This window comes from Puma concolor, chromosome A3 (genome assembly GCF_028749965.1).
Source record: "Puma concolor isolate L17-30 chromosome A3, mPumCon1.1.hap2, whole genome shotgun sequence".
Lineage (NCBI taxonomy): Eukaryota > Metazoa > Chordata > Mammalia > Carnivora > Felidae > Puma > Puma concolor.
This window is the reverse complement of record NC_141669.1, coordinates 54,151,443-54,167,473: the sequence shown is the minus strand read 5'-3', so window position 1 is coordinate 54,167,473 and position 16,031 is coordinate 54,151,443. Positions and strand designations below refer to the sequence as shown.

General features: G+C 42.0%; 1 protein-coding gene across 2 annotated transcripts in view; it reads left to right on the top strand.

Moving 5' to 3' along the window:
* The window catches only part of ANXA4 (annexin A4), a 159,266-nt gene that overhangs the window by 119,098 nt on the left and 24,137 nt on the right, over positions 1-16,031 (top strand). For both annotated transcript variants that reach the window (XM_086700949.1, XM_025932455.2), the window contains 2 exons: positions 4,205-4,259; positions 13,314-13,401. In XM_086700949.1, coding sequence (XP_086557075.1) covers positions 4,257-4,259; positions 13,314-13,401 — 91 coding nt within the window. In that variant the 5' untranslated portion in view covers positions 4,205-4,256. The remainder of the gene's footprint in view (positions 1-4,204; positions 4,260-13,313; positions 13,402-16,031) is intronic.

Sequence of the window (16,031 nt, the reverse complement as noted above, 5' to 3'; positions counted from 1 at the left end):
CCTGAGATCCCAGCCTGAGCTGAATCAGACGTTTAACCGACTGACCCACCCAGACGCCCCTCCGGGGATAGGTCTCTTATGTTTAGTTCCCAGCTTTCTCTCAGTTGCTCTAAAACTATGTCTTAAAAATTTCAGGGGCCCTATCATGAGCCCTAGTTGTAGAGTTCAGATAATTATAAAGAAATTGCAGTTTCCCACCCAGATAGTGCATGACCCTTAGATTTTTTTCAGGTATCACTAACATATGGTCCCTTCAGTCTTCATCTTTCCATCTTGAAGAGTCCTCAAGGTGGAAGGTCATTTGAGCCATGCCCCGAACCTCAGGGTTTGCCTTTTTACTAAAACTGCAGCACAGTTACCAATTATTTTGCCCTGCCTATGAGCAGCAAAGAAGCTTTTAAAACCCCAACACTAAGTCTGAGTCCTTGTGAACCTGGTGATATTATTCAGTTTATGGACTTGCAGGCTGGCCTTCAGAGAGACTGAATGAGTGAATCAAGGAAGCTGAGGCAGGAAAGGGTTCCTGTAAAGGGTCCTTGGCTCTGTGGGCTGGAGGAAAATGTGGGAGGACTTTTAGAGGTTGAGCTCGGGGAAGAAGGGCCTGGCATTCTTTAGGAGCTGATCATTTTGTGCTGTTAGGAAGAGGCCCGCAACTATTCTGTACCAGGGGAACCTAAGTGATTCCTTCCCCTCCTTTCTGCTCCCCGCCCATCCTTGCGGAGAGTTACTCACACCCCACAGGTGCCAGACATGCTAGTGAGCGTTTGTGTGGGTTCACTTTACACGTATTTTCTGATATCTAATGACAGAATCAAGGGGTACCATTTTCTGCATTCATTTCTATAATCGACTGAGAAACTCGTTTGGTACTAGTGAATAATAAATATACAACAGCTGTCTCTATGTAAATGGACTTATGCTGTGTGCTGTCCAAGTTTCAAAATAGATTGTCTGGCTAAAAGTACCCTGTTTTCAAGTATGATACATTTTTTTTTCCCTTTAGTAAATTATTTCTAGCTCATTGAATAATGGCTCTCAGCATTTCCATAAGGTTTTGCTCAAGCATTTTTTCCACCTCTTGCTGTGGTCAGAAGGACTGGAAGTATTTATATTAAAGGCTGGCTTTTTGAAGAGGTGTTTCCCTTCCCTTCACTGCAATTACAATAGTTCCCCCTTATCCACGGGGGATGCATTCCAAGAACCCCAGTAGATGCCTAAAACCACAGGTAGTGTGGATCCCTATATATGCTGGTTTTTCCTATACATACAGACCCTATGATAAAGTTTAACTTATAAATTAGGCACGGTAAGAGATTAACAGCAAGAACTAATATTAAATTAAAACAATTATATTGATATACTGTAATAAAAGTTACATGAATGTGATCTTCCTTGAAAAATATCTGGTTGTACTGTACTTACCCTTCTTCTTGTGATGATGTGAGATGATAAAGTGTCTACGTGATGAGATGAAGTGAGGTGGATGATGTAGGCAGTGAAGTAGCATTAAGCTATCACTGACGTGATGGCGGGAGAATGACCTCTGGACTGTGATTGAGCAAAACCACAGATAAGGGAGGACTACCTTAATTCCCAAACCACATAGAAACAAAGGGAGGGCACTTGCTTCTTAAAGCTGGGTCTGCTAGGTTGTCCACAGATTAGCAGAAGCTCAATCCAACTCACATATAAATTATACTTAATGAGAGATATGGGCACATTTTGATTATTCATAGGATATGAAACAAGACCTCCAGACAAATTTGAGGCTAAGCTTCAAAGAGCCCTGCTCATAGCTTCTCCTGGCACATTCTGGACAGACAAGAAATACCCCTTCCTGTCCCCTATAGATAGTCTTGTCTCTACTCCAACCCCATCTCATGCCACTCTGGTCCTTGTTCATGATGCTTTTGCTCATTCCTCTAACACAGTCACTTCATTGCTGCCTCAGGGCCTTTGCATTAACTGTTTCTTCTGCCTGCAATAGTTCTCCTCGAGCACTTTGAATAGTGAGCCTCTTCTCCTCATTCAGGTCTTAGCTCAAGTATCATCTTCTTGAAGATGACTTCCCTGGTCACCCTGTCCAGGCTAGCTCCTTCTCAGTAACCTGATCACATCATCTTCCAACCCAGGATTCAGCAAACTTTTTCTGTGAAGGGCCAGGTATTAAATATCTTCAGCTCTATGAGCCATATAGTCTGTCACAAACTCTCACTGTAGCCTGAAAGCAGCCATAGATAATATGTAAATAAATGGGTGTGACCACGCTCCAGTAAGTATTTATGAACACTGAGATTTGAATTTTATATTATGTTCATGTGTCACGAAATATTATTCTTTTAACTTTTTGTCCACCATTGAAAATGTAAAAACCATTCTTAACCTGTAGGCCATACAAAAACCAGATTTGGCCCATGAGCTGTGGTTTGCTGATCCCTGTTCTATAGCATTGTCCCGTTGTATTTTCATCTTACTGATCTGAAATTATCCTATTTATTTGTTTGTCATCTGTCTTTCCTTGAAAGCTCCTTGAAGTCACATTCTTTGTCTTATTCGCTATATTATCTCTGTCAACTAGAATAGTGCCTAGAATATAGAGATACTTTATGAAAGTTTGGTGATTGAATGAATAAATTCATATAGACCGTGAGCCACAAAATCCAGTACAGAATTTCTTCCAAATATTTTCCATATATATCCTGTTCCAGGTGCCACACCCTGCCCAGGCCTCTAACTCTGTCTGTCTGTTCCTTAGTGCTTTCTCAAGATTTCCTGACCTTCCTCTCACTCCTGTCTACCCTGTAGAATAGAGCCTTGCTGAAGCATGCCTTTTGTTATATCATTTCTCTGCAAAAACCAAAACCTTTCCACTATTTTACTTACCATTACCTACAGATCAAGTCTGACTCCTCAGTTGGGCATAGGAGGCCTTGCCTAATCAATCCCCACCTGCTTTTCCAACCTTATCTCTGAACCTTCCCTCAAATGAGACCTCTGCTCCAGCAGCCTCATCTCTTCATTGTCCCTGAGGCCACAGCTCATTCCCTCCTCTGCACCTTTGCTCAGGCTGTGCCCCAGAAGAAGTTGGCATTCCCCTCAGGAAGGAATTGAGCCCCTATGTAGCTCTAAGGGAAGTGTGCAGTGAGTGATGGGAGACAAGGAAGAATGGTGCTGAGCCTCAGGAGAGCTGCAAGATAAGAAGTGGTGAACAGACCTGACTCAATTGGTAATAAAATGGGTTAAGCAGGATTTAGTTATTCTCAGGGAATAATTGAAAAGTGCTGCTTGGTAGGGCGATCTAGGCCAATGCTTTTCAAACTACTGTGCAGACAGGTATTGGGAGAATTTTGTTAAATTGCAGATTCTGGCAGTAGGCGTGGAGTGGGGGCCCGAGACTGCTCCCAGATGATGCCCATGCTTATGGTTCCAGGATGATTCTTTTGAGGATCAGGGAGCTAACAAAATGCTTAGGAAAGAAACCTTTCCCATAGGACTCAGATATGGAAACAGGAAGTCAGTTGGCCTATCCCTCAGAGACCTGCCTATCTATCATGAGGCCAGGACTCGTAGCCTACAATCAAGGCCCTCCTTGCCTTTTGAATGACTGAGTACATGTGTGAAGATCTGAGCGACCTTGCTGAAGAGAACCAAGCACAAAGCTGAGTGTATAGGGAAGAAGCACCTGTACGTCCTGAGATAGCGGCAGGGAGGGGTCATCTGGAAATGACAAGCCTAATGTTGGCTGGGCCACTGGCCATCACACACACGCACACACACATACACACACGCACAGAGTGTGGGTTGGAGTGCGATACTTCTCCCTAATGCAATTGGATTATCTTTTCTCCAAGGAGACACCTCTTCTCCACTAGAGCTTACAGTTCAGAATCCAGGTATGGCTTGAGTACAAGTAATATACTTCATCCTAACAAACAATAGCAATCACTTCTGTAATGTGTTATCTCCAAACAGAAGAGCAGGTAGGGAAGTATTTTGTCGGAGTGATACATTTGCCTGTTTGAGCAGTTTGTCTTTAATTATTACCCTGACCTTTCTATCTTTGGCTAATCAACAGCTGGCCTTCTGATGAAAGTGGATGCTATTTCCTAATTGTTTAACTTTGTGTAAACTACAAGTTATCCTGTTTAATGATTTTAATGCTACATCTCTCATCACGGTAATTTCCCCTCTGCTTTTATCACAGAGGAACTTCTGCTTGGGTGACTGAACTCTGATCCTGATCTAGAGTCACGGCCATGGTAAGTTGGGGAGTGCCTCACCCTACCTGGTGCCAGGCACAGACAGGTACAGGATGTGTATGCAGGGACTGTTGACTTTACAGAGGATTGTTTGCTTAACAGAGGGGAGAGAGAAGGAAATGAAAAGGCAGTTTCTTTCTTTCCTTTTTTTTTTTTTAAGCACTATTTTAATTTCTTTCAGGGGTGGTGAGTAATTTGACCCTGAAAATTAATTCAAAAGATAATCCATTTAATCTGTCTGACATCCTGAGATACAGAAATAAGTTGTAGTTTTATCTCTGCGGGGGTACTACATGTTCATTTTAGGAATTTTCTGCAAATAAAAAAGAAAAATAAAAACCCCACAGGTTCTACCTTTGGGAGACAAGTGCCATTCACATTTTGGTGTAACCTCATCAGGCTTATCAAGGGTGTTTGTTAGCCATATGGTCTTGTCATCTGCCTCCTGTTTTTGGCTGTGACTGGACTCCTCAGAGTTTCATTATCTGATCTTTGGGACAGGCAGGGAATTGGATCCCTTTGAGAGTTCCACAAAGTTCAATGCTGTTGTGGAAGCTGAGCCTCCTAGCTGCAAATAGGCTCTACCTGAGGCTGGCCATCTGCTCTCCTTCTCCCACCCAAATAAGGTTATCTGAACAGGCAGGTGGTTCTGGTTCCTGGTCTTCTCAGCAGAAATAATAGCAATAGAATCTTACACCTGGAGAGGCCCAGAGTTTCCACCAGCATTAAATGGCCTCCTTTAGGAAGATAGACGTGTAAACTATCTTGAACAACTGGTAATAGACTCATAACATTGTTTGACATTAGACATTCTACAATTTTCTTCATCATCCCTGACAGTCAAAACCTTGCTCATATCTACTCCAAATCTCTATGCATTATTTTAAAATTCATTTCCTTTAGGGGTGCCTGGATGGCTCAGTCGGTTAAGCATCTGACTTTGGCTCAGGTCATGATCTTGCCGTTGGTGGGTTCGAGCCCCGCTCTTTGCTGACGGCTCAGAGCCTGGAGCCTGCTTCAGATTCTGTGTCTTCCTACCTCTCTGCCCCTCCCCCACTTGCTCTCTATCTCTCTCTCAGAAATAAATAAACATTAAAAATTTAAAAAAAGAAAGTTTTACGGTGTCCTGACTTTGTGCCAGATGTGGTACTCGGCTCAGGGGACTCAAAGTTAATGGGACAGTCTTTCTGTCTGCAATAAGCTCACAGGCTTCCGATATGCAAAGCCTGTAACCAAGTGACCTTTTAGTGTGCTTTCCACTCGAGGAAAATTACCTCAGTTGCTCTCATCTTTCCTCCTAGGGCCTGTTTTCCATCATCGCTGTTATTTATTGGACAGATAAAAGACATTTTTAAAGAGTAGGAAAAACACAACATAGTCACAATATTGTAATTCCCAATTGTTGTCCATCATTTTATTTTAGACCCTACTCACATGTGTAATAATTTTCAAACAGTAGTAATAAGCATCAATAACAATTATGTATTCATTATAATCTTCACTTTGCTAACATGTTTATATTATATTTTGTGGCATATTAAAATCATTTATTCTAGATGGTGGAATTATGGCTGTTTCCATTTTCTTCTTAATTCTTTTTTTTTAATTTCCCAAATCTCTACAATGACCATATGATACATTTCTAAAAACAAAATGTTTTTGTGTTTATTTTATTTTTGAGAGAGAGAGCATAAGGTGGGGAGGGGCAGAGAGAGAGAGTGAGACACAGAATCCAAAGCAGGCTTCCAAGCTCTGAGCTGTCAGTGCAGAGCCTGATGTGGGGCTAGAACCCATGAACCATGAGGTCATGACCTGAGATGAAGTTGAATGCTCAACTGACTGAGCCACCTAGGTGCTCTGAAAATATATTTTAAAAGCTACCAGGGGCGCCTGGGTGGCTCAGTCGGTTAAGCGTCTGACTTTGGCTCAGGTCATGATCTCGAGGTCCATGAGTTCGAGTCCCGTGTTGGGCTCTGTGCTGACTGCTCAGAGCCTGGAGCCTGTATCAGATTCTGTGTCTCCCTCTCTCTCTGACCCTCCCCTGTTCATGCTCTGTCTCTCTCTGTCTCAAAAATAAATAAACGTTAAAAAAAAAATTTTAAAGCTACCGTATTCAAATATTTAAAAGATTTTTAAAATGTTTAATTTACATATAGTGAAATGCACCACTCTTAAGGTTACTGGTAGATGAGTTTTGACAAATATATGGACCATATAACCTACTCCTCTATCAAGATAGATAGAACAGGGGCACCTGGGTGGCTCAGTTGCTTAAACATCCAACTCTTGATTTCAACTTGGGTCATGATCTCACGGTTTGTAGGACTGAACTCCGCATAGATCAGTGTTGTCAGTGCAGAGCCTGCTTGGAATTCTCTCTATCTCCCTGTCTCTCTGCCCCTCCCCTGCTCATGCCCTCCCTCCCCTCAAAATAAATAAATAAACTTTTTTTTTTAAAGAAGCTAGAACATTTCCTCACTCCAGGAAGTTCATTTATGCTCTTCTGAGTCGGTTCCCATGCTACTTCCACTCCACCCCAGAAATGTAACCTCTGTTCTGATTGTTATTATCATAGATTAGCTTCAACTGTTCTAGAGCATTCTATCAATGGCATCATAGAATATGTACTCTTTTACGTCTGGCTTCTTTTGCTGGGTGTTATATTTTTGGCAATTCATCCTTGTTGCTGTAAGTATCAGCAGTTTGTTCCTTGATTCCTTTTTTATTGCTGATTAGTATTTGTTGGGGGATCATCTTCAAAAAAGACATGACCACTGACTGACCCATAAGCTGGACCTGGCCAATCGAAGGCTCCTCACTCCTTCCCCTGCTTTTGGAATGTGGGTCCCACTTATGCTCCCAGAGGCTGCTCCAAGGATATAGCCCTGAGATGGCAATGTGTTGAAGACAGCTGCACAGTGTATGTGACTGAGCCCATTTAGGACCTCTTTATAAAGTTTTAAGATTTGGAGGATGAGTGCAGGGATCAGTTTGTCTTGCTGCAGCCCAAGACGAGCCTCATATGTAAGTTCCTTTTGCTAATGTTAAAAGGGCCACCTACAGACGTGGAGGGGCCTGCCTCTTTCTTCAGTCTCTGCCTGCTCTCTGCCTGTGGGGCTAGGTTTCAGATTATACCCAGAAAGCTCCTGAGGAGGTTGTGAACCTGCAATATGCCAGTGTATTGTATTCCAGTTTTTGACATTATTACCTTCCTGATTATTGTAATAACTGAATAATATTTCATTGATTGTGATCTAACACCTGTTTCTAGCTGCTCATTTTTGTTATTCTTTCCTACATCACCCCTGTTTCCTTTGCTGCCACAAGAATCCCTCCTGAGACTCCTTTGGCTTCCCAGAACGGATAATAGTACATTATGCCTTGGAATTTGATCAATACAGTGACTTTAGGGCTAACCAGAACAAATTTTCTCAGTTTATCTTTTTCCGGGAAGAATGAGTCACTAAGAATGTTAATTGATAAGCTGAAACATCTTTGCAAATCCCTCCATCGATTCATCTTGTTAGATATTAGTTTTAATCCCACAGTAACGTCCCTCAGCAATGCAGTTTGTGTTAAAGTCGACTGCAGAGTTTGGGCACCATCCAAAATTTTTTCAATACTGAAGCTCCAAAAGAACCCTGTGGAGTATTTCACTTGGAAAGCTGTCTCATAGTGGAGCCAGCGGCTAAGTTAGGCCATGTTGGAATTTTGACAGCAAATCACCAGTTTGCTTGTTGCTACTGATACACACTAGAAGAATTAAAGTACCTGTATTCATATCCTAGGGCTGCCATAACAAAGTCCTACAAACTGGGTGGCTTAAAATAATAGAAATTGGATGTCTCACAGTTCTGGAGGCCAGAAACCCAAAACCAAGGTGTTGCCATGGCCAGGATCCCTCTAAAACCTGTAGGGAACTCCTTCCTTGCCTCTTTCTAGCTTCTGGTGGTTTGCTGGCAGTCTTAGGCATCCTTTGGCTTTCTGCTGCTTAACTCCTGTGCGTGTCGTCATGTGCCATCTTCTTTTTTTTTTTAATCTTTTATTTTTTTTATGTCTACTTATTTTTGTGAGAGAGAGAGAGAGCGAGCATGAGTAGGCAAGGGGCAGGGAGAGAGGTAGACACAGAATCCGAAGCAGGCTCCAGGCTCTGAGCTGTCAGCACAGAGCCCAATGTGGGGCTCAAACTCACAAGCCATGAGATTATGACCTGAGCTGAAGTTGGATGCCTAACCAGCTGAGCCACCCAGGTGCCCATGGTTTTTTCTTTTTTCTTTCTTTTTTTTTTTTTTTTAATGCCTTCTTCTTATATGGACACCAACCATGTTGGATTAGGGGCTCTCCAGAATGACCCTACTCCAGAATGACCTCATCTTTTTTAAATTTTTTTTTTCAACGTTTTTTATTTATTTTTGGGACAGAGAGAGACAGAGCATGAACGGGGGAGGGGCAGAGAGAAAGGGAGACACAGAATCGGAAACAGGCTCCAGGCTCCGAGCCATCAGCCCGGAGCCTGACGCGGGGCTCGAAGTCACGGACCGCGAGATCGTGACCTGGCTGAAGTCGGACGCTTAACCGACTGCGCCACCCAGGCGCCCCCAGAATGACCTCATCTTAATTTAATTAATTACATCTGCAATGACCCTATTTCCAAATAAGGATACATTCCGAGATGCTGGGGTTAGGACTTCAACATATCTTTCGGGGAGGTTACAATTCAGCCTGTAATAGTGCCCAAGGAAGTTAATTTCATTGATTTCTACTTCCCTCTGTCAGGTGTATAGAGGGAGGTGACTAAGTATTAGATGCTGATTATATTAGATATATAATATATCTAGCATTTTACCTAGATATCTAGATAAATATAGTAGGTGAAAGTTTGGATTTTCAGCAGATAAGGCCCACACTCTCTGGTACCTAAGGCCTTTGGATGGACTTGATGTAAGCCACAGTGATCAAAGTCTGACTTACTAGAGAACCACCCTAAGGGCATAAAAATCTTTTATTCCTTTATTTTTTTTTAATTTAAAAAAAAATTTTTTTTTTCAACGTTTATTTATTTTTGGGACAGAGAGAGACAGAGCATGAACGGGGGAGGGGCAGAGAGAGAGGGAGGCACAGAATCGGAAACAGGCTCCAGGCTCTGAGCCATCAGCCCAGAGCCTGACGCGGGGCTCGAACTCACGGACCGCGAGATCGTGACCTGGCTGAAGTCGGACGCTTAACCGACTGCGCCACCCAGGCGCCCCTTTTAAATTTTTTAATGTTTATTCATTTTTTTTGACAGAGACAGAGCGCAGTGGGGGAGAGGCAGAGAGAGAGGGAGACACAGAATCCAAAGCAGGCTCTAGGCTTTGAGCTGTCAGCATAGAGCTGGATGAAGGGCTTGAACTCACGACTGTGAGATCATGACCTGAGCTGAAGTCGAACACTTAACTGACTGAGCCACCCAGGCACCGCCTCTATCCTTTTAGATGGTCGATGTTATATCTTTGGATCAAGTTAAATCATCAGAGAGCCTTAGATATATTCTACACTGTTTTTGCTACCTGTACAGATGCTCAATTCTGGATTTTGCTTTGGCATCATTGCCACATAAGCTTACGTTAAGAGATATTGTCAGAAATAGATATAAGAATCTCACTCTTCTATTTACTGTAGAGATGTTGTTGAAGTCATATTTTTTTTTTTAACATTTATTTTTGAGACAGAGAGAGACAGAGCATGAACGGGGGAGGGTCAGAGAGAGGGAGACACAGAATCTGAAACAGGCTCCAGGCTCCAAGCTGTCAGCACAGAGCCCGATGCGGGGCTCGAACTCACGGACCTCGAGATCATGACCTGAGCCGAAGTCGGCCGCTTAACCGGCTGAGCCACCCAGGCGCCCCTAAGTCATATTTAATAATAGTGGTGATGATGATAGCCATTGAGTTTGAGTTTTTGTTTTAGGGTATTCTGTTTGCTGGACTCTGTGCTAGGTGCTTTGTTATATTATTCTGCTTCATTATTACAACAACTGTGTGAGTGGATATCATTATTCTTAATGTGCAGGTGAGAAAAATAAAACTTCCCCTATAGACAACATAGCTAGAAAGGGTTGAAGCCAAGACTCAAAGCCAGGTCTATCCCCACTCCGATGTCTGTGTCCCTCCTACTAAGCTTTACTACCCCTCACTGTAGCCCATGGTGTCCCCTTTGCAAAGTACCCACAAATGAAATCTCCCCCAATATTAGAATTCCCTTTGTAGTGTTTGTGACCCCCAGAGTGATGTAGAAGAGACAGAATTGTCTCCATGAATATTAGATTTTACTGGATCATGGGCACAAGGCTATGGGTACATTTTAACCAAGGCTTATATGAGATGTAATACCTTTCTCCCTTTGCAGTAATTCATATCATCTCCCTGTTCTATTGCCTCCCATCGCCATAACATCCTACCACCATTTAACAAAAGGGGCATTATCAGGAAAGTCAGGAAAACTAGACTTACTATGTGACCTGAGCCCTAAATTTAGCCTTGGCTATCTCTTCTTACCCTCAGCTTGTGAGCTCTTAGCATCTTAAAAGCACATAGCACCAGCTAAGGACAAAGGAAGGTATTTATCTCAGTGTAAACTCTATTGACATCTGGGCACCAAGAATATCACTTAGGGTTGCCTGGGTGGCTCATTCCGTTGAGAGGCTGACTCTTGGGTTTGGCTCAGGTCATGATCTCATGGTTCATGAGTTAGAGCCCCACGTCCTGCTTGGGATTCTTTTTCTCTTTCCCTCTTTCTCTGCCCCTCCCCTGCTTGCATGCATGCTCTCTCTCTCAAAATAAATAAATATACAGTTTTTAATTTAAAAAAAAAAAAGAATATCACTTAGATCCTTCTCCATTGCAATCTAAGCCAATCAAATGCACACCATAATGGCAGACACCTGACAGATTAACTAAAGGAAAGGAGATGAGGCAGAACAATTTTAGTGCTGTTATGAGTAATTAGGTCATTTAAAAATTATTGCATTTATTTATTTTGAGAGAGAGAGCAAGTGGGAGAGTAGCAGAGAGACTGGAAGAGAGAATATCTGAAGCAGGCTCTGCACCATCAGCACGGAGTCTGATGCAGGACCCGAACCCACAAACTATGAGATCATGACCTGAGCCGAAACCAAGAGTCAGACATTTAACCAGCTGAGCCACTGAGGCACCCTAATTAGGTCATTTTTAAAGAAAAGAAAACAGAATTCAGAATATCAAAACATAGGTTGCTAAAGGCCTTTATAATGCTTAGTGTCAGACACAGAGGGAAAGATATATTTAAAACCAAAGCTAGTTTGATTCTACCCCCTACTGCTAAATCAGGGAGCCCAGAGAGCTCTAGTAATGCAGATGTCCTCTCTGTAAACTCAGTACAAAGAGAAGCTGGGCGTTTCTTGGACAACTGGTCTCTTTTCCTTTTATAGACCCAGTGAGTCTCATTGCCGATTACAATTCCCTCTTACTTTGGCTTCTGTGCAGAAAAATCTGTGGCTTCCCTCTAACAACTACACAGGCTCTTAAGGTTTGCATTGTTTTCCTTCCCACCTCCCTAGTTTCACCTTAGTTTTCTGTGTTTTATACCCTGTCACTAAATTTCCACAACTACTTATTTATTTTTTATATTTAGTTATATGTATTTCTCTACACTACCTTCCACCACATAAATCACATATAAATACATCAGTAAATACATTCACAATATCCAGGGCACCTTGATCTTAATCAGTAAATTATCTCTAAATCATAATCCAACTGAGATGGTCCCTACTGGTCATTAGCCTGTGTTTTGTTTGCTGATGTTTTTAGTTTTTAATTTTTATTTGAAGAGGGTCAGGCTAACTAATTTTTATTTTTTATGTATTTATTTTTAAAAATTCCAGTATAATTAACATACAGTGTTACATTTGTTTCAGGTGTACAATATAGTGATTCAACAATTCTTTACTCAGTACTCATAATAATAAGAGTACTCTTAATCCCTTTCACCTATTTCCCCCATCCCCCACCCCCTTTGGTAACCATCAGTTTGTTCTCTAGAGTTAAGATTGTTTTTTTGTTCATTCATTTGTTTCTTAAATTCCACATGTGAGTGGCATCTATAGTATTTGTCTTTCTCTGACTGACTTACTTAACATAATACTGTCTAGATCCATGCTGCAAATGGCAAGATTTCATTCCTTTTTTATAGCTGAGTAACATTCCATTGCATTATATATACCACATCTTTTTTATCCATTCATCTATATGGATGGACACTTGGGTTGATTCCATATCTTGGCTATTGTAAATAATGCTGCAGTAAACATAGGGTGCATATATCTTTTTCAATTAATATTCTCAGTCTTTGGATAAATAACAGTAGTGGAATTACTGGATCATATGGTAGTTATATTTTTACTTTTTTGAAGAACCTCCAAACTATCTTCCACAGGGGCTGTACCAGTTTGCATTTCCACCAGCAGCAATGAGGGTTCCTTTTTCTCTACATCCTCACCAACACTTGTTGTTTCTTGTGTTCTTAATTTTAGCCATTCTGATAGGTGTGAGGTGATAGCTTGTTTTGGTTTTGATTTGCATTTCCCTAATGATGAGTGATGTTGAGCATCTTTTCTTGTGTTTGTTGGCCATACATATGTCTTATTTGGGAAAATGTCTATTCATGTCTTCTGCCCATTTTTAATTGGATTTATTGGTGTTCTGTTTTTGTTTTTTGTTTTTTTGTTTTTTTTTTTTTGGTGTTGAGTTGAATAAACAATGTATATTTTTTGGATATTAACCCCTTAATAGACATATCATTTGCAAATATCTTCTCCCATTCAGTGGGTTGTGGCTTTGTTTTATTGGTGGTTTCCTTCACTGTGCAAAAGCTTTTTATTTCGGTGCAGTCCCAGTAGTTTAATTTTGCCTCATCTCTCACGCTCACTGCCATATCCCCAGCAGCTAGAATAGTGTCTGACCCATGGTAGGTGCTCAGCAGGTATGTGCTGAATGAGTTGATGGCTCTCAGTCACATCTTTCTCTGTGTGCTCAGGCATCCAAAGGAGGCACCGTCAAAGCTGCTTCAGGATTCAGTGCCACCGAAGATGCCCAAACCCTGAGGAAGGCCATGAAGGGGCTTGGTAAGTGTCCCATGGGGGTAAACACTCTCTTGTGTGTTGTATATCACAGAGTCACACAAAGGGTGCTGTGTCCACTGGCAAAAAAAATGAGTAGGTCTCTAAGAAAATACAGTGGGAACAAGTTGGCTTTTCAAGACAAATGGGACAGGAGGACATTAATTACTCATATTACAGAATTTAACATTTAAGGCACTCATTCTGGATTGCCCAAATTATTTAAATCTGTTTTGCATTACAACCATATGAATCTATATGTAAAACTTCAGAAATGTATTTGTTTTCCAATTAGTGCCGTACATGTACAGTGTCGTAAGGTTTACAAAGCACTTTCACAAATATTATTTCAATGGGTATACACAACAACCCAGTAATTTAGTGAAAGCGTCTATTGCTATTGTTATTTTCACCCCATTTCACAGATGTAAAACTGAGACCCAGAGAAGTTAAGTCACCTAAGAAGTGGAACGAAGCCACAGCAGGCAGAGGCCTCTGGTGGGTGTAGTCATGTGGGCATACCGCAGGCTGCCCTGGGTTAGCCTCTTGCCTGGGTGGACATTTGGCCAGAGAAGTGCCCATGGTTTGTAGCTGCTATTATAATCTCCTTGAGATATTTGGATAAAAACATTTGGTCACACAACTTTATTTCCCAATTTTTCTCCTCCCAAAGAGCTCATTTTAGTTAGCCCCAGTGTTACTAACAGCAACAGCGACAACAACAATAATAGAGAATGTTTATTAAATTCTACTATGCATCAGACACAATGCATTACATAGATTATCTACAAACACATTATGGGGATTATAACAATCAACAGTTTGTTTTACTGATGGGAAGTTGAGAGTTAGAGAGGTTAGGTAATGAGGTTAGCTAATGTGCCCAACATCTCGGAGCTAGTAAGTGTTAGAGTCAGGTTTCTAGGCAATTCCAGGCAGTCAGACCTAGGCAGTCTGACTCCAGAGCTGTAGTTTACGTCACTATACTATCCTGCTGCCCACCTCTGAACAGATTGTTCTGAATCTAACGTCCTTCTCATTTTCCCTTCTTCATAAATAAGATGGAAAATGTCCATGGCCCATCCTTTTTCCATGTTATCCTGCTTCTTTGGTATATAGCAAGAACACTATAGTTCAGAATGTGGACCACATGCCATTCAGAATTCTCAAAATAAAAGTCAGGAGACATTTGATAGCCAATTCTTGTCAGTGTCTGCTGTGTGGACCAATGCAAGGCAGACAGTTGGAGGAGACAAGCATTTTAAAACCTAGTCCAGGGGCGCCTGGGTGGCTCAGTCAGTTAAGCCTCTGACTTCAGCTCAGGTCATGATCTCAGTTAGTGGGTCCGAGCCCCGCATCAGGCTCTCTGCTGTCAGCACAGAGCCCCTTCAGTCCCCCTCTCACTCTGTCCCTCCCCCACTCGTTCCCTCCCGCTCTCTCTCTCAAATAAGTAAATAAAAACTTAAAAAAAAAGAACCTAGTCAGCTAGTCCATGGATGCTAGATGGGTAAGGCATGCATGGAAACAACTATAATAATATAATATCTATCACAATATGATAGTGATAGGAGGGGTGCAAATAAGATCCCACTAGGTTCAGAAAGGAGATCGCATTTAATTTGGGAGCATCAGGCAAAACTTCTTGGAGGATGCAGAATTTGAGAGGGACTTTGGGAGATAAGTTGTTTCAGTAGAGATAAGAGAGAATGTGTTTCGGGTGAGTGGAATAGCATAAGCAAAGGGCATGGGGTGAGTGTGAGCACTGTCCCATTTTCCAGTTTAGCTGAGGCTTAGGGGGAGTCACAGTAAATACACAGAAAGGTGGCTTGTGGCAGGAGGTATTTGCAAAGCAGGAGGTGGCTGCTACCAAAGGGAGGTCCTGGGGTTGCTATTGAGAAGACCATCTGTAGAATCATAGGCATGGGGGGGATGGCCCAAAGGCACTGGCCAGGAAACCAGTGCCACAATCATGACACTACGTGGAACAATTAGGGAGACATACAAACCAGTAGACTGGGAATGAAGGAGGTCAGGAGAAAGGAGTGTAGTACAGTTGGATCAAGTATAATAATTGAGGAGCTAAGTCTGTGAATTTGGCTGCCTGGTATCCTTTCGTGTGGATAGTTACAATAGCGAATGGGATATTGCAGAAAGTCTCAAGTGCCAGACTGCCATTCCTGTAGTAAATCCAGCAGACAGTGGGGAGCCCTTGTGTATTCCTGAGCAGGGGAGAGACACCATCAGAGTTTTTCTTTATAGGAAAATGAATCTGACAAGACTTTGGAAAGACCAATTAGGAGGGAGGTAAGAATACCAGTTAGCAGACTTTGCAGTTGTCTAAGACCCTAAAATCCTGAATTGGAGTGGTAGTGGTAGGAATCAAAGAGGGGGCAGATGCAAAAAAGATTTTAGAGTTAGATTTTGTATGTCTTGGCAAGAAATTTGAATGTGGAGGATGAGAGGGCAGTAAAAAAAAAAAAAAGAAAAGAAAAAAAAAAAGCTATGGGGCACCTGGGTGGCTGACTCTTGATTTCATTTCTGCTTAGGTCATGATTTCACAGTTCATGGGGTTGAGCCCCACCTCAGGCTCGGTGCTGAGCATGGAATCTGCTTGAGATTCTCTCTCTCTGCCTCTG